The sequence below is a fragment of the Thalassophryne amazonica genome, chromosome 4 (assembly GCF_902500255.1).
Source record: "Thalassophryne amazonica chromosome 4, fThaAma1.1, whole genome shotgun sequence".
Classification (NCBI taxonomy): Eukaryota; Metazoa; Chordata; class Actinopteri; order Batrachoidiformes; family Batrachoididae; genus Thalassophryne; species Thalassophryne amazonica.
The window spans coordinates 17,906,247-17,925,498 of NC_047106.1; the positions used below are offsets into that span (position 1 = coordinate 17,906,247).

Genomic DNA, 19,252 nt, shown 5'->3' on the forward strand with positions numbered 1-19,252 from the left:
CCTAAGACAACATACGGTAGCATTTTTAGCTACTTTCTTTCTCTGTCTTTGGTCTTGGCCATGGTTGAGTTTGGAATCTGACTGTTTGAGGCTGTGGATAGGTGTCTTTTATACAGATAATGAGTTCCAACAGATGCCATTAATACAGGTAACAGGTGGAGGACAGAAGAGCTTCTTAAAGAAGAAGTTACAGGTCTGTGAGAGCCAGAAATCTTGCTTGTTTGTGGGTGACCAAATACTTATTTTCCACCATAATTTATGAATAAATTCTTAAAAAATCCTACAATGTGATTTCCTGGATTTTTTTTTTCTTTCTCATTTTGTCTCTCATAGTTGAAGTGTACCTATGATTAAAATGACAGATGTCTCTCATCTTTCTAAGTAGGAGAACTTGCACAATCAGGGACTGACTAAATACTTTTTGGCCCCACTGTAATGTCTAGCCCCAGTCACACTGTCTTGATGACCTGACCTTGTGATATTTTAAATTGGTGTGCCAAATCAGCCATGACAAAGTTTTGTCTTAGTTTCATCAAAGTCATTGGAATTTGGGTGACAATTGGCATTGATAGTGAATCTGGTGCAAATGGTTGTAGCGATGCTACAAGTGTTTGAAATCCCTGCGTACAGAAGGGAGTCTGCATCACTCTCTAAGATGCAGTCAGCTACAGGGTATGTGGGTCTTGGTGGGTGCATTTCACACATGATGGTGGGCCCTTTTGAACAGGTGTGATCCTCCATCCCGGGGTCTGACAGGATGACTTTGCTACTGCACCCAGCTCCTCACACTGATCCATCTCATCTTGTTCATCTGAGGGCACAATACAGGACATGATTATCAAGAAGTGGTGCATTAGGGCAGTGGTGTCCAAAGTAGTCAAGAAAGGGCCGAGAGGGTGCAGGTTTTCTTTGCAGCCACTGACTCCAGCAGGTGATTTGACTGATGAACTCATCCCATCTGCTTCAAGTAATGGTAATCAGTGAAATCACTTGCTGGAGTCAGTGGCTGCAAAGAAAACCTGCACCCTCTTGGCCCTCTCTGGAATATTTTGGACACCACTGCATTAGGGTTTTTATGACACTTTTATTACACCATTAACCTTCCATCAAACCCCACTACTTTCCACTGGTAACAGCATCACCTTTGTGCTCCAGAAACCAAGAGAAAACCTGGTACATTATAACAGCTACAATATTAAATTCAGATTAAGATTAAAATGCTGCTTTGTTGAACATTTCTGTCCTGAAATTATGGCATTTTTAGGTTCATACTGACCAGCAGTCCAAAGACACGTTACATTTTAACTGTTCAGAAAAGGGTAATACATGTTGTTGCTAATGATAACAGGAAGTTGCAGCCATAATTGCTTCTACAGCAGCACCCCCAGGAATAAGGTGGATAACGCTATGCTAAAATACCCTCAGCTGTATGAGCATAAAAATAGCAAACGGATTGTGACCTTTTGATCTCTTAAAATAGGTCAAGTTTAGCCATCTTTGAACTTGTCCAAGGTCTGTGTCCCAAGAATGTTGCCTGTGAATTTGAAGACCCTGGCAGTAATAGGACTGGACTTATGCTGAGCACAGATGGACAGACGGATGGATGGATGGATGGACGGATGGACAGATGGACAGACACAAGGCCTTCACAATACCCAATGACTATATCTTGGCCTTGGGTTAAAGTTCTCTGGCTTCATGTCCAAACAGATATCAAAGCTGTACGGCTTTTCAAATTTCACAAAATTGATTAAATTTAATTTATACTGAAATCCGATCATTATAATGTCAGTTTATTTTTGAAATGTGTTGCAAAATTACCCCAGTGAGCACAAGACGTAATTTCAATGTTGATTTTTGGTTGAAAACTGGGTGATATCCGTCTGAACATCTTTTCATCTACTTTTAAACCAGCGAAAATGCGGCTACATTATCAACATGTCATAAAACGTAAATTTCTTTCATCAAATGGCTCATTTGTTCAGTTGAAGCTTTAAACAAAGGTGATACGGATTATTGTGGTGACATTTGTCCAAATTCATTTTTTTCTGTGAAATCTGGCTTACAAAAGACGTCTTTTCAATGCATTTAATAATTGACAAGAAATGCTACAAATACAGAGCTGTGTCAGCTGCAGGCTGTCGAAAAGAAGCCTGTAATGTGAACAGATTTAAAGAATATTTTCAAATAAGAATTTATGATTATTGTTATAATGCTTTGTCTGGAGTTTGTTTTTGCTCGGTGCTCAGTTGCTGTAGGATTGTTGTTCAGAACACTGTAACAAAGACACCTGTAATGTGAACGAGCCAAAGAAATGTGAGACTTACATAAGGAACACCTGTATATAATCATGCTGTCTAATCAGCATCTTACTCCACACCTGTGAGGTAGGATTGATTATCTTGGCAAAGGAGAAGTGCTCTCTAAAGCCCTTGTCACACATAGCAAGAATGTGCAAGAACAAGGCCGAAACAGCAAATATTGGCATAATCGGACACAGTCGGGAGGGAAAGAGGCGTGGTCAGCAATGTCAGAATACAGCCAGACTACCTCGTCCACGCCTGCACAATGACATCCCAAGCCTATTTAGACAAAAGGTAGATGACACAGACTGCCGTCAGGGGGCTATTAAAGGTGCTGAAGCCTGCCCGATGTCCAAATGGCAGACTGAAGACTGCCCGATGTCCAAACGTCTGGATGGCAAACATGGGACCGGAGTGGGAAGGAGCGCTGTGTTCCTCCCTTTGCACAGTCCCTGCCGGTACTGAACACCGCAGTACAACCATCGTATGGACCGAACTCACACCATATGTGTCAAAGCTGCGTCTGATGCATGGTGTGACTTCTTACTCCACTGCCAGCAAACCTTCAGCAAAGGTGTCCAGTGCATTTAACCACTTGGCCACCACTCCTGCCTGTCAAGTGCAATCTCTTAGTGTTGTTTTTCTGACACTATAGTGTAGAGTATTATTAACACTAATCATTGTGAGCCAGTGTTAATTTTTCAACACTGACAAGTGTTCAAATAACTCTGGGTGAGTGAGTGTTGAACAATGAACACTTTCAAAAGTGTTCATTCACCACTAAAACACATATAGGCACTTTTCTAGTATTAGCTTTACCACTGTCAGTGTTAATTTCACACTGGGGATTTTGTTGAGTACTTTTAACTCTGTACTTTAAATCCTCCAATGACTGATGGATCTCTAGAAGAGGAGTGGAGATTATGTGTCCATAAATCTGTATGACTGTGAATGTGATATCATCCTTTGCCAAGGTCAATTTCCAGCGCTTTTGTTTGGTCTCTTTTTGATATTTGAAGGACTGGCCTTGTGACATCATAAAGGGCAATGTGCTGCACAATGCCACCTGAGTTTAAAGCCTATGCAAATTGTAATACTGAATATTGTACGGCTGCTCTTTCAAATGTCTGATCAGGGCCCACATGCGAGTTTTTGAGTGGGGCTCCAGAAAATGCAACCCCGCCCCTGCGCGGCTATTTTAATCGGTAAAATCTGTCTCTTTTGAAAGCTGCCTTGAACCAAAAGCGTCACAAATCTCATCTGACATTTTGTGTTAGTTTTAATTTCATCTTTTTTTCTCCCCCTCCCATCTTTGCAGTTGTGTTACGCCGTGCGAGAGGACCTTCAGCTGCCGGAGCGGCTGGCGCACAGGATGCTGCCCGCTGGAGGAGCAACGTGAGCGCACGGACGAGCTGGGATCCGGAGGCGCACACGCACATAAGATCGCACAAAAAATACCAGTCGGGAGGAGACCTGAAAGCGGGATTTTAAAGAGACCGAAAGGATCAAAGTCTGCGTTATTAGAGGAGGATTTGAGGAGGCTGCGTTTATAATCCGACATCAGAGGCTAAATCTGGATCCAAATAACTTGTGATAATTACCGAATGTTATGTGATGTGGTTTGAAAACGGCTCTACGGCGACCACTGAAGAATTTCAGACTGGCCACTTGAAATTATTGCAGAACTGATCCATGCGCTGGTTCTCATCATGATCCGGGACAGAGCGGGTGATTTTTGCGCATTTGTTTGGCGATGATTGCCGTCTGAATTTCCAGTTTCGAGTGAAGTCGGCGAGACTTTGTGGGAAAGATCATTTTGTAGAATTAAAAACAACTCAGTTTTCTGTGGATCGGAAATCAATCCAGAGGTGTGACACCTGGGCGTCCGCACGAAGCTTCAAAAGTACAGCGCAGACTCTGGAATATACGATTAGATGATTCTCAGAGGACAGAAGACGAGCTGCACATAAATCTACAAGATGTTCAGCAGGGGTAAGTGCTCTCAGTTTGCACGAAAAGACGTGCGTATTTGTGGCTTTTTGTTTCTTGCGCTGCGTGTGTGGATCATCTGGATGAATGCGCAGCCTTGTCGCGGATGCACTCTGACTGTGCGCCATTTCGGGTGCGCACAGAAGCTTTGAGGGGATGAAATGTTGATGTGGAACGCCAGGACGGATCTGTATGTGATATTAATCCAGCTGGTGCCGCACTGCAGTTTGTGGCTTGTAGCAGGTCACACACAGGCATCAGAAATCATCGCCTCTAGAGCCTCTCAAACTTTTATCATCAGCAGCTCGCAGAGCATCATCACATCACTACATTTTCCTTCTTTGCAACCTCTAATTGGCCACAGAGCTGAATAACTGTCTAGATGGCTGACAACAGTAAGGAGAATAAAAGCGGTAATGAGAATAGATTATAGTAATACATGCTTCCAATTGTACTGTTATCTGGGGAGTGAAAGTCAAATTAAACTGTTCCTCCCTGGAGACCCCCTGGAGGGCCCCCCAACCCTGCTTATGGAACCATAGCATCCATCAGGCTTTACGTCTGGCATTACTGTATCATGAGGTGGAGGCAGGTCACACAACCAGTTTAAATCAGTGGGGCTGTCTGTGCTATAGCTCCAAAAACAACAACAACAAATAACAACAACAAAAACTACAGGGGCACTCAAGCGCATAGCTCTGCCTCATTCTGTCCCCATCCACACCACAGTCCACATCTGCAAGATTGTGTATGTAGTATATAGGCCTATAGTAAATTATATACATTAGATTTTTTTTTTAATTGAGTCGTGCATTATTTCACGAGAAATAGATTTGCTCAAATTTAGATATAAAATATTCACAAGTAATTCACATGCAAATGTTTCCACATGTCGTGAATATTCCAGCATGTAATTAGTTGGGTACTCTTGATCTGCGAAGTGTGTGTGTGTGTGTGTGTGTGTGTACATACTTTATTTTGCACTTTTTAACTGCTATTTTTGTGTGTATTTACCGTTTATTTTTTGTGTGCAATCACAAATTTGATAATTTATTGAAATGTTGGAGTTTGGCAGATTTTTCACAAACAGGTTTCCCACTCGCTGTGCTTGGAGCAGGCGAATCTTCTTGAGTTGCACTATTCTGCAGAAATCTGGAGTCCAGTTAAATTTAGATTTTTTTTTTTTTTTTGAGACTGAGCTCACTTTGACTCTGCCTCTGACACCCGCTGAAGCCTCAATGTGTCGCCACATAACTCTTGGCAGAAGAGCTCTTCTTGATATCTAACTTTTTCTACACTCAGTATGAAAATTAGCTGCCAGGCTGAGTGTCACTGCTACAATTTTTCCACTCCACGATTCTACATTGTGATGTTTGTGACTGTGCTTTAGATGATAATATGGGAAGTGCTTCTGTATTTTGATACAATTTTCTTATGGCAGCTTTTGCAGATTGTCAAGGTCGAAACACAACAAATGACAATATATGATGTGATGTTATATAAATGTGATAGTATATAATTTTTCTAACACAGATAATGCAGCTGGGCTGTTTCACAGTCAGGGTACGTCACTGGCACCAGAAAGTCAAAGTGATTGCTTTGGTTAGGTTATTCATCCATATCTAACTGCTGACTTGGTTACTTAAATGCCCAAAGTTTCAGACCTGTCAGATGTTTGGATATACACTTGTGCTCAAAAGTTTACATACCCTGGCAGAATTTCTCCAATCACAGTCACATAAGCCTATAACTTCTTCTGGGTTGTCTGGGTGTCTTGATGGCTTTCCTCACTCTTCTCCTTCCTGCACTGTCACTCAGTTTTTGTCTACTCTATGCAGATTTAACATAAAGTGCCATACTTTTTGTATTTCTTTGTAATTGATGTAAATAATGTCCAGGAAATGTTCATCTTTACCATCAGAGAGCCTCGTCCACAATGACCACAAAAGACTCCAAGCTGTCATTGATGTTAAAAGGGGGCAACACACAGTATTAAGAACAGGGGTATGTAAACTTATGATCAGGGCCATTTGGGTAGTTTCTGTTGTCATTATGATTTAAAAAGAGTAAACACAGCTGTTTGACAATAAATGGCTTCCATCCATCCGCTAACCATGAGTGAAAAAAAAGTTTTGTGTTATTCATAGTCTCTGAAAAATGGCTGAAAAACCCCAACATTCTGCCAGGGTATGTAAACTTTTGAGCAAAAAAGTTTATGCTCTGCTATACTTTCCAGAGAGGACTTGTTTTGACTAATTGTTGTGTACATTATACAGACTAAGATTAGTGCAATCTACCCATATATACTATATGGTAAGTGTGTAGTCAGAGTATACATTAATTCCATTCATCTTCTACCGCTTAGTCCAATTAAGGGTCGCGGGGGTCTGGAGCCTATCCCAGCAGCCATAGAGCGCGAGGCGGAGTACACCCAGGACAGGACGCCAGTCTGTCGCAGAGCCACAAACAGACAAACAAACACACACACACCCACACACACACCTATGGACAATTTAAAGACTCCAATCTACCTAACCCGCATGTCTTTTGGATGTGGGAGGAAACCGGAGCACCCGGAGGAAACTCACGCAAACACGGGCAGAACATGCAAACTCCACACAGAAAGGCCACGGGAATTGAACCCACGACCTTCTTGCTGTGAGGCAACAGTGTTAACCACTAAGCCACCGTGCTGCCCTGCTATTGTGTTTCTGCATTCTCAAATAGTGATGGACTATAGCATTTCTGGAGAGGACAGTTTTTGACAGACGGAGCGTTACATCCCAATATTAAAGACATTTAGCGAATTATGTACGCATCCTTTCGTGGCATTATTATTCACATAACACTGATGCTTGAGTTTGAAATGTAGTCTATTTCCAGAGAGGACATTTTTGACAGACGAGACATTTTATTTTTGAATGCCTGTTTCAAGTCTTTTCCCTATTGGACATTGTGAATGATCCAGGAAATTAGATTGTTATACAGTTGGCTTTGATCAGGGAATTAGTCAATTTAGTGGTTACCTACTAAATAAATAACAGTTTTGGCAGCCCATCAAAATTAAACATCATGGAAATGACACAGATATTTTGGTAAAAACTGGTTTAATTAGAGTTCTGCTGGTCAACAAATGGGGATATCAAACCAAATGACCATTGCTGTTGATAGACCAGTAGTAGTTATCCATGTATGGCAAACTAAACTTTGTTGGTCATTTCTACCTTGTCATTAAACCAAAATTTATCTATAAAATCCAAAAACGTTGAGGCCGCGGCATGCGCTGTTTCCTAATAAAAAAAAGGGTAAAAAGCATAGTAACGTACTATGCCAGTATGCTAGCCATACAAAAGGGAAAATAAGTGCATCTTTAGTGAGACTTCAAAGTCTCTACAGAATGTGTTTTATTGATGCAGGGAGATCATTCCACAGAACAGGGGCACGATAAGAGAAAGCTCTGTGACCCGCAGACTTTTTATTCACCCTTGAGACACAAAGTAGTCCTGCACCCTGAAAATGCAGAACCCGGTCCAGTTCATAGGGCTTAATTAGGTCAGCTAGGTAGGGAGGTGCCAGTTTTATAGGTTAGTAACAGAACCTTAAAATCTGATCTCGTAGGGACTGGAAGCCAGTGAAGAGATGCCAGAAGCATCTCATGCCATGTCTACCCCCATGTTGCTGGAAAGTTGTATGAGTAAGAGGCCTACGTCACTACATGCAGATGTAAAGAGGGACAGGGTGCACGTGAGGTGAGGGAGAGCTGCCGAATCTCTATGGACTCAGACAGGAGAGGGGAACCAATTGCTTTAAATAAATGGTCATATAGCAACATCACAGTTATATCAGTATTACAGTTTTGTCCCATCGGCATGTCTCCTAAAATATATCAGTATAACTCATAATATTGACATATCACCCAGCCCTATGTCGTACCCAAGGTTCCTCTGAAGAAGCCTAGGGTCACCTCATGTTCACTGGTTGGCATCCAAGTCTCACAACCACACATATGCAGGGTTCTCACCAGAATGTTTTTACAGCATAAGTAAATTAGCAGGGCGTAGCTGTGCGACGAATGTTGCAGGTACGAGTATATATAGTATATATGCGAGTAGGAGGGTCTGGGGGCATCCCCCCAGGAAAATTTTGAAAATTATAACTCTTTGAAACACTATTTGCTGCATTTTGAGGGCCACTTTGTGTTGCCGACTGAGACATTAAATAATGTGCAACATTTTACTTAAAGAAAAAACAAACAAACAAACAAAAAAAACAAAAACAGAAAAGCTCTTCCCTGTGCTGGTTAAATCATGGCAAAGGGGCCCAAGTCACAGTATAGGGGATCCATATCCGGGCCCCAATGCTCAACTGCTGCCGAGAACCCTGATATGTATATGAGCATACTGAGTTATGGTTTAATGTTTCAAGATATGCAAATCAAAATAATGAATGTTTATGAGTGCAAAAGTAAGAATATTTGCAAGAGTTACAAAGATGAAACATTGGTGTAAAATAATCGATTCATGTAAGAATCACGATTCCTATCATTATTATTCTAAATCGATTCAAAACTTTCAAAAATTGATTTTTCAGTTAACGGCGTCTCTGTTTTAGTCCATTTCTCCTCACTGCTGTAAATGGGGGATTGCTGTTGTGCATTCCTCTCGACTTCCATACAAGAGTTCACGGTACATTAGCGAATTAGCTCGGCTCATCATTAGCATGTCGCAGCAGCAAATGCAAGAAGTTCAGCCCACTCCCCCAACCTTAAACGCAATCGTTTGGGTGCACTTTGGGCTCTACAATGGAAACACACAAAAGCTCGAGCACATCTAGCATGTCACGTCATCGCTCAAGTTGAAAGAAGTGGAGCAGCTGCAGTGGCTAACACGAGCAGTCGCCCCGCACACACGCAGCGTAACGTTAACAAATTTACAGGCAATTCCAAATGTGCCCCCCCCCAAAAAAAGTAACTGGCTGTTTAACTTTAAAAGACCAGTGTCTATACAGTGTTGTGGAAAATGAAGGCTTCAGATTTATCATGCAGTAAGCAACGCCATACCGTCACGCACCTTTCTTAGCGAGCTGCAGCACACTTGACCTGATCCTGAATTTAGCAGCTGTATGTACTGAACTGACTGAGATTCAAAAAATATATTTTTTGAACTCATCATCGTTGAAACGTATTGTGACCCCATGAATTGGAAATGAATCGTGAGATACTGAAAGATTCACACTCTGACAACATTCCATCTTTCAGTGAATGAAAATGATCTTTCCATTGCATCAGTCCGAAACATTCATTATTTGTTTTGTATGTCAAAAAAGATCATCATTATCATGGCAAAGTGCACGTACTGTAGATAAGTTCCTCGTATCGTGGACGTCTTTTTTATAAAAAGATTGCGGAGCAAAAAGTGCGGGAAAAAAGAATGGTAAATGGAACCAAATTGCACAAAAAATGTAAATCATACAGTGGACTGTTTTTTGTATACAATGGGACACATAATCAATGGTGCCTTGATTCAATAATCAAATCATCAATGCTGTGTGGCACCACCAGCACTGAAAAAAGAGAATGTTTGAACCAACTTAGAAAAGTGTTACAATTTGTAAAAACCTGAATGAATTAAGTTGTTTGAACTTAAGTTTGAAAGTTAAATCAACTCTAACTTACAAACTTAAGTTCAAACAACTTAAATCATTCAGTTTTTTTTTTTACAAATTGTAACACTTTTCTAAGTGGGTTCAAACATTCTGTTTTTTCAGTGAGTCAAACAACAAGGATTTGTTTGGGTGTTTATACTAAAGAAAATCTCAAAATCAGTGTTAGGAGGGTTCAGGTATTTGCTTTTAAAGACACACACATGCACACACGCACAGTTGTGTTACCATGATAAAATCTCTGTTTTTTGTTTGTCCTTATTTAATATGTGTTGTGAAAATAGGTTTTTAGTGTGTGTGCTGTTTGCCTCGGGGGCCGAGAAAAACACATTTTCTTTGTTGCCATCATATTGATTATTATTGTTCCCAGAGTTGAGCAATAAAGCGGCGCTGAAGGACGGCCCATTGTCTGAACCTGCTTCCTGAATGCTTCTCGTAAACAGTTCAGCTCGGAACTGTACAGCCATATTATCACTTTTAGTGTGTGTGTGTGTGTGTGTGTGTGTGTGTGTGTGTGTGTGTGTGTATGGGGGGGGTTGAATCACAACATGCATTCCTGATGAGCAGACTCGTCCATGTCTGTTTCGTACCAAACTAATGGACGTGCTGGTAAAACCTATTAACATTGATGTCATTATTATCATCAACAGAACCACAAGAAGCCGATGCCTCTCTGCACACATTCATTTTCCAAGGAGAAGGTGAGACGACCGACACTGTTGAGGCCGCTCCGTCCGAGGTCTTCCTGCAGGAATCGGGCCTGTCTTAGCGCCGAAAATCACTTAATTCAAGACAAACGACTTTAAAGTCCAGATGTCACCTCTATGCCAAAAGCACTCTGGTGCCAGCACGTCTGTGTCTACAGTAGTGAGGCGGCGGTGCGTCAGCGCTGGCAGGAAGCGTGTAGAAGTTCTCTGCTGAATTTGAATTTTCTCTCTTTTTTTTTTTTTTGCACCTAAAATAACACGTTGCAGGGAGTCTGGCTGATGCATGAGGCACAGCTCTTACTGTGACAGATTCTCCATTCATACAAACACAGTGTTGTGTGGGCCGCTGAAGAGGAGGTACTGCTGGCCCACCACCACCAGAGGGCGCCCTGCCTGGAGTGCGGGCTCCAGGCACCAGAGGGCGCTGCCGCCGACGAGAGCAGCCAGGGTGACAGCTGTCACCCATTACTGGACACAGCTGACTGCACTCAGCACGGAGGTATATCAGCAGGACAGCGTCTCCACCTCAGTGCCGAGATATCGCCTTGAGTTTAAGGTAATCACCTCTGCAGCATATTCTGTGTTTTTGACAATACTTGATAAACCTTTCAGGACAGCGGACTATTGGAGACCAAGTGTTTGGATAAGTACTCCCCTTTCCTGCTTCAGTGTAACAAGAGGTGGAGGCGGCTTCGCCCCTCTCCATCTACTGGGTGCGGTCGCATCCCTACCTGTGTGTTTGTGCTGTTTTCCGCCAGCAGTACCGGATCCGACGAGCGAAGGCAGTGGCCACCTGGGAATTCGGGACTTGGCGGTTCCAGTACTTCTGGGTTTCGGTGGCAGAGGAGATCTGGGTGGTTCCGGTTCGACTAGGACGGACGTCTCCTACCTTCGGGCCTGCCCACACGACACCAGCAGATTTCGGCTTACACCTCCAAATTGTTAATTGTTGTATTAGTTGTGCTCATCTCACAACAGTAAAACTTGTTCTTTACCTTTCTCCATTGTCCGTTCATTGCGCCCCCTGTTGTGGGTCCGTGTACCTACACTTTCACAACACACAGAGCCGGCAGAAGTGTCTTCACTGACACCCGCTGGCAGCACCAGCAGGTCGCCTTCAATTTGTGCTTAGCTGCTTAATTACCATTTTAATGGAGTGGACACACACATTTCATTATGGCCCTGTTTTTTTTTCCACTCGCACTTTGCACCACAGTGCTGATCCCTGTGTGTGTGTGTGTGTGTGTGTGTGTGTGTGTGTGTGTGTGTGTGTGTGTGGTTTTAGTGGGACAGTCGTATCTTTGTTTGGACAGTTTCTGTTTTTTCTGTGGCTTACAGAACATGCGTGTGAGCGTTGTTACACGTGTACGTTCATGCAGCTGTACCAGCGCACATCATTCTGCCTTTGGAGCTGTGTCTTGCGTTTTCGATGGTTTTTCTTTTCTTTACCTTCAAGTCGGTCAGCCGTACAGCGGGCACACGGGACGATCTGTCAGAACAGCTCTGAGATGGAAAGGATGAGATGTCCACTGAATATTCTCAGCTATGACGTGCTGTAATTGCTGTTTCATGTTGTTGAGGATTATCACAAGAGGCTCAGCTCAGGATTTTATTTATTTATTTATTTTCATGTCACATTTTGGATTGGACAGTATTAGGCTCATCACGAGAAAAGTGCTTCACGTCTGCCAAAAGAGGGCACATCCTCCCACTCGCATCACAATTTATATACAAGGTTGGGTAGGATTACTTTGAAATGTAATCCAAAAGTAATCAGATTACAAGTAATCCAAATGTATGTACATACATACATGTAATCCACATGTATTCTTTCAAAGTAATCCTACCCAACCTTGTTTATATATATAACCAGTGAGTTTTGTATTTTTTTGTCATAAAATGAAAAAAAAAAAAACGGTCAGCCTTCCTTAAATTTAAAATGTCTTTAAATTAATTAAAATGTCTACAATTGTGCGACCCAATTCACAGTTTTTCATTCATTCATTTTCTGCTGTTTCCCTGGGTCTGGGTCATGGAGACAGTAGTCCAAGCAGCTCATCCCACACTTCCCTATTCTCAGCCATGTTCTCTAACTCTTCCTGGTGGATCCAAAGTCATTCCCAAGCCAGCTAAGAAATATAATCCCTGGAGCATATCCTGGGTCCCCCCCGGAGCCTCCTCCCAGTTGAACGTGCCTGGAAGACCTCCCCAGAGAGACGACCAGGGGGCTTCCTCACCAGATGCCCAAACTTCAACACCACAAGTGGAGATAGGAGCATAAATCAGATGGTAAATTGAGAGTCTTGCTTTCTTGCTGAGCTCCTTCTTCACCATGACGGTCCGGTACAGCATCCATAAAACATCAGACCCCTCCTCAATCTGCTCCAACTTACCTCCACTTGTGAACAAGATGCTTAAACTCCTCCACATGGGGCAACAATTCTCCCCTGACCCAGAGAGAACAATCTACCCTTTTGCGTCAGAGGACCATGGTCTGAGATTTAGAGGTGCTGATTCTTATCCCAGTCACTTCACACTTGGCCTCAGACCTACTCAGTGCTCATCAGAGGTCACTGCCTGATTAAGCCAATAGAACCACATCATCTGCAAAATGCATGGATGGAACTATGAGCTCACCAAACTGGACACCCTTCTGTCCCTGACTGCACCTTGAAATCCCATCCATGAACATCAAGAACAGGATCGGTGACAAGGGCAGCCTTTGTGGAGTCCAATTCCCACCAGTAACAGGTCTGATGTAATGCTGAGAATGCAGACACACACCTAATTTGGTCATTACAGAGACCAGATCGGACGTTGCAGTGGTTCCAGTACCCTGTAATCCAAGAGAACCCCCCACAGGACACCTTGAGGTACCTGGTCATATGCTTTTTCCAAGTCTACAAATTTTTCTGAGTCTACAAATTTTTATGTACAGACTTTTCAATCTATCTGAATCATATGGATTAAATCAGGGGTGTCAAAAGTATTCCAGAAAGAGCCGAGAGTGCAGGTTTTTTTTTGCAGCTACTGACTTCAGCAGGTGATTTCACTGATTAACATCACTTTGAACAGGTGGGATGAGTTCATCACTGAAATCACCTGCTGGAGTCAGTGGCTGCAAAGAAAACCTGCACCCTCTCGGCCCTTTCTGGAATACTTTGGACACCACTGCATTAGATGCTGCCTATTCCTTTTATCAGTGCGGGCATGCTTTTCTGACTCTTCCAAACTGTGCATCTGGCAACAAGGAAACCAGCTGCAAATATCCCGAAAACCTCTTAAAAATAACATTGCGGGGTCTCCATCCCCTCCAAAAAGCCTGAAGAAATTTGTGTTGTTATTGATGTTATTATTCGAACCATAACCCCAACAATTTCAATTTCAATTTATTTTCATTTATATAGCACCAAGTCACAACAGAGTTGCCTGAAGGCGCTTCACACAAGTAAGGTTTAACCTTACCAACCCCCAGAGCAGCAGTGGTAAGGAAAAACTCCCTCTGAGGAAGAAACCTGAAGCAGACCAGACTCAAAGGAGTGACCCTCTGCTTGGGCCATGCTACAAACATAAATTACAGAACAATTCACAAAACAAATATACAAGAAATGCTGTTGGTGCACAGAACAGGAGGGTCTCCAGCACAATTACCACACCCATCTGTGGATGGAGCTGCAGCTTAACCCTCTGGGGCCAACGCTGTCATATACGACGGCTGAGACCAAGCTTTACTAAATTATAAATAACTTTTTTAATGATATGAGATAGAAACTTGCTCTTTTTTTTTTTGCTGAAAAGTTAACTCCGCAGACTTTCGAGCCACCATCCACCATCTTCGTACTCCTCATAGAAGCTGTGTGATGACGTGAGCAATGTGAGTGTCCAATCGGAATTGGTTCACCGTCACATGGTTTTCCAAAATCCACATGACACACCAAAGATTGTTTTTAGGAGTGATGTGTTACTAGTTGGCCCGTTTGAATAGCCCCCTGGCTGCTCCAATGCGGCCTGGGCCATTACGCACAGCGAAAGTGAAAGTGAGCAGAGGGACCTTTGTGACCTTTGTGTAATAGCAGACAGAAATTGCTTTGAGATGAAGACAAACAAAATGCATAGACCATTTTGTATATATTGGTCAAAATGTGCATTTGTGTTTATTGTTTGAACCTTTTTGTTGTACAGTCTTTCACACAAGAGCCCGAATTGCTTTTATAAAGTGTCAATTCAATCAAACAATCAATTCAATCAATTTTTTTATATAGCGCCAAATCACAACAAACAGTTGCCCCAAGGCGCTTTATATTGTAAGGCAAGGCCATACAATAATTATGTAAAACCCCAACGGTCAAAACGACCCCCTGTGAGCAAGCACTTGGCTACAGTGGGAAGGAAAAACTCCCTTTTAACAGGAAGAAACCTCCAGCAGAACCAGGCTCAGGGAGGGGCAGTCTTCTGCTGGGACTGGTTGGGGCTGAGGGAGAGAACCAGGAAAAAGACATGCTGTGGAGGGGAGCAGAGATCGATCACTAATGATTAAATGCAGAGTGGTGCATACAGAGCAAAAAGAGAAAGAAACAGTGCATCATGGGAACCCCCCAGCAGTCTACGTCTATAGCAGCATAACTAAGGGATGGTTAAGGGTCACCTGATCCAGCCCTAACTATAAGCTTTAGCAAAAAGGAAAGTTTTAAGCCTAATCTTAAAAGTAGAGAGGGTGTCTGTCTCCTTGATCTGAATTGGGAGCTGGTTCCACAGGAGAGGAGCCTGAAAGCTGAAGGCTCTGCCTCCCATTCTACTCTTACAAACCCTAGGAACTACAAGTAAGCCTGCAGTCTGAGAGCGAAGCGCTCTATTGGGGTGATATGGTACTACGAGGTCCCTAAGATAAGATGGGACCTGATTATTCAAAACCTTATAAGTAAGAAGAAGAATTTTAAATTCTATTCTAGAATTAACAGGAAGCCAATGAAGAGAGGCCAATATGGGTGAGATATGCTCTCTCCTTCTAGTCCCCGTCAGTACTCTAGCTGCAGCATTTTGAATTAACTGAAGGCTTTTTAGGGAACTTTTAGGACAACCTGATAATAATGAATTACAATAGTCCAGCCTAGAGGAAATAAATGCATGAATTAGTTTTTCAGCATCACTCTGAGACAAGACCTTTCTGATTTTAGAGATATTGCGTAAATGCAAAAAAGCAGTCCTACATATTTGTTTAATATGCGCTTTGAATGACATATCCTGATCAAAAATGACTCCAAGATTTCTCACAGTATTACTAGAGGTCAGGGTAATGCCATCCAGAGTAAGGATCTGGTTAGACACCATGTTTCTAAGATTTGTGGGGCCAAGTACAATAACTTCAGTTTTATCTAAGTTTAAAAGCAGGAAATTAGAGGTCATCCATGTCTTTATGTCTGTAAGACAATCCTGCAGTTTAGCTAATTGGTGTGTGTCCTCTGGCTTCATGGATAGATAAAGCTGGGTATCATCTGCGTAACAATGAAAATTTAAGCAATACCGTCTAATAATACTGCCTAAGGGAAGCATGTATAAAGTGAATAAAATTGGTCCTAGCACAGAACCTTGTGGAACTCCATAATTAACTTTAGTCTGTGAAGAAGATTCCCCATTTACATGAACAAATTGTAATCTATTAGACAAATATGATTCAAACCACCGCAGCGCAGTGCCTTTAATACCTATGGCATGCTCTAATCTCTGTAATAAAATTTTATGGTCAACAGTATCAAAAGCAGCACTGAGGTCTAACAGAACAAGCACAGAGATGAGTCCACTGTCCGAGGCCATAAGAAGATCATTTGTAACCTTCACTTTATTATAGTTTGCTGTGTGTTTTGAATAAATGTGTGTGGAAAATTATTTTCTGCTTTACTTTTTCCTTTCTTATTTCCGATTGTAAACCTTTATTACACTTATAAAATACAACTATAGCATATATATTATGAAAGTACAGGTTGTCCTAAAAAAAAGAGACATAAAACTTGATTGTGGAATACAGGGAGAGCTGTTAACAGCAATAATAAAACATTTATGCCAGGCGAGTTGTTGTTGTTCATTTGGCTGCTTCCGGTTTTTGTTCGGGGCCGCCACAGCGGATACAGCCAGATCCGCATTGGTAATTGGCACAAGTTTTACGCCGGATGCTTTTCCTGACGCAACTCCAGTTTCACCTGGAGAAACACACACAGCCGCTGGTGTTCCAGAGAGGTCTCCCATCCAAGTACTAACCAGATCCTGCTCTGCTTAGCTTCTGAGAGCTGACGGGATCAGGCTTACACAGAGCAGACCGGCTGCTTATGCCAGGCAAGTGAACTGTCCAAAAAAATGCCCTCGGACTCCAGAGGGTTAAACACAGAGAAAAAAAACAGAATCAAGCTCCAGAAAGACAAGAAATACAGTATAATTTGTCAGCATTAAACAACAAGAAATACAGGAAATACTAAGGTGACCAATGCTAACAACAATCGAAATACAAGTGTGTCTTTCTGACTATTTAATGTGCTTAATGCTTTTTTTATGTGCATGAAATTTTGTGGAAATATGCACAAAATTTTGTCCTTTTTGTGTGCGCCATCGTCACTGCGAAATTCAACCACTATGATACTGTGAATGCTGTCTGTCCAGAGTCAGCAGTTCTTACACACTGAGAGACTGTGCAAGAAGGAGACTGGTGAAGGAAGCCACCAAGACACCTGTAACAACTCTGTAGGAATTATAGGCTTCTGTGTCTATGATTGGAGAAACTTTGCTTTGCCCATACAACTTTTGTCTGTTGTGTTAGTTAGAATTATAAATAGTTTTGATCCAGTTCTAAAGGAGAATTGGATGAGATTGAACAAGATTGCTGATTTATTACAAAGGTTTGCCAATTTATAACGGGATTGTATCAATGTGAATGACATTATCATGTGCTAGTACTGAAATCAACATGTTTACTTAATCACATTCAGCGTTTATTTGTTTGACTTCATGCATCTGTCAGTTAAAAGTTCAGTCAACATGCACAGTATGAGAACATACCCTCCTTATATATGAAATCCATTTAAATTCTATAATCCTAAAATTAATTCTAATATGAATTCTTACTCATGAATAATGATGAGTGTTTCCACCATGTTTCAGAAAAATCTCTTCTTAGTTTTCCCAGTAATCCTCCTGTTAATAAGACAACAAAATCCAAAAAAGAGGACAACAAACACCTTGACATGCTTTATGGAAACATGCTTAATAGCCTAAAATGTACTAAAACCCATGGGTTTAAAACCCCGTAAGGTATCAGAAATGCAAAGTGAGTGTGCCGCACGTAAACATTCACAGCTTCTTGTTCAGCGTCAGACTTGCGTGATAAGACTAATTGGGAAATGCATGTTCATTGACTTGATTTAATGGGACGAGCATTTTGACTGGAGTCAACAAAGGGGGATCGTCAGAACACGACCCTTCATGTGCGCTTTATGTTTGTGACTGCTTGCAAATGCATCATGAAAATTAAAGGCACAATTAACTGAAACTGTGTGCTTTCAAATCTCCTGCAGTCATCTGTCTCCTGTGACTGACGACGCGCAATGATTATTTATTATTGGTTATTTTCAATATTGATGATCTGTTTGATTTTTTTTTTTTTTTTAGAATTTAAGGGATTAAAAAGGAGCCACCAGTCAACTGTGAGCCAGCGAACACCAGTGAGGTTGTAGAGATGCTGAAATTGGCTGACGGCAGGTAAAGCTGTAGGGATCTGTGGTATTTGGACTGAACTTCAGGCGATTGAAGATGCTGTTCTCCTAATGTTGAAATCAATCTTCTCTTCAATTTGTAAGACAGGTTTTATCCCATCAGGCTATAAGAAAGGGCTCATTCTTCCTTTGTGGGAGGGAAAGCGTGATTGGCTGGATTGCAATAATGACAGGGGTAATTGTTGCCGGGCAAAGTACTTTCAAGGGTTGTTCTCCATAGGATTTAGTGCCAGCTGCTTGATGTTCAGCAGATGGAGCAGTTCGGTCTTCCTCCCAAGAAATCAACTATCGACCTCACCGTAATTTTGTGAGTCATCTTTGAACAAAAGGGCAGCACGTGGGTTAGCGGTTAGCAGTGTTACTTCCCTGGGAGAAGGTCCCACATTCACTTCCAACCTAGTCCTTTGTGGAGTTTGCATGTTGGTGTGGGGTTCCCTCCAGGCACTTCCAAAGACGTGCAGGTTAGTTTAATTGGAAGGAGAACTGGCGGCACTTTGGTAGCACTAATGCCTCACAGCAAGAAGGTCATGGGATCGCTTCCCATGTGGTCCATTCTGTGTGGAGTTTTTTATGTTCTCCCCGTGTCTGCGTGGGTTTCCTCCAGGTGCTCTGGTTTCCTCCCGCTATCAAAAACATACTTATTTAGGGTCTGCTACTTTCTCTGTCTCTGTAAGGCAGTGTCTGTACATCTCTATGTGGGCCTCGGGCAGCGAACTGTGGCTGCCTAATACTCCTAGTGGTTGGATTATGTCTAAGTGTAATTAGGGTGAGTTAGGTACAGAGGACAAATTTCTTTGTATGTATGTACAATGACAATAAAGGCCCTTCTTCTTCT

The 19,252-nt window shown here is 42.1% G+C and overlaps 1 protein-coding gene across 1 annotated transcript in view; it reads left to right on the forward strand.

Annotated features, from left to right (window-relative positions):
- Positions 1-3,990: 3,990 nt before the first annotated feature.
- Positions 3,991-19,252, forward strand: part of rtn4rl1b (reticulon 4 receptor-like 1b) — a 601,103-nt gene continuing 585,841 nt past the window's right edge. The window contains exon 1 of the mRNA XM_034169159.1: positions 3,991-4,295. Coding sequence (XP_034025050.1) covers positions 4,283-4,295 — 13 coding nt within the window. The 5' untranslated portion in view covers positions 3,991-4,282. The remainder of the gene's footprint in view (positions 4,296-19,252) is intronic.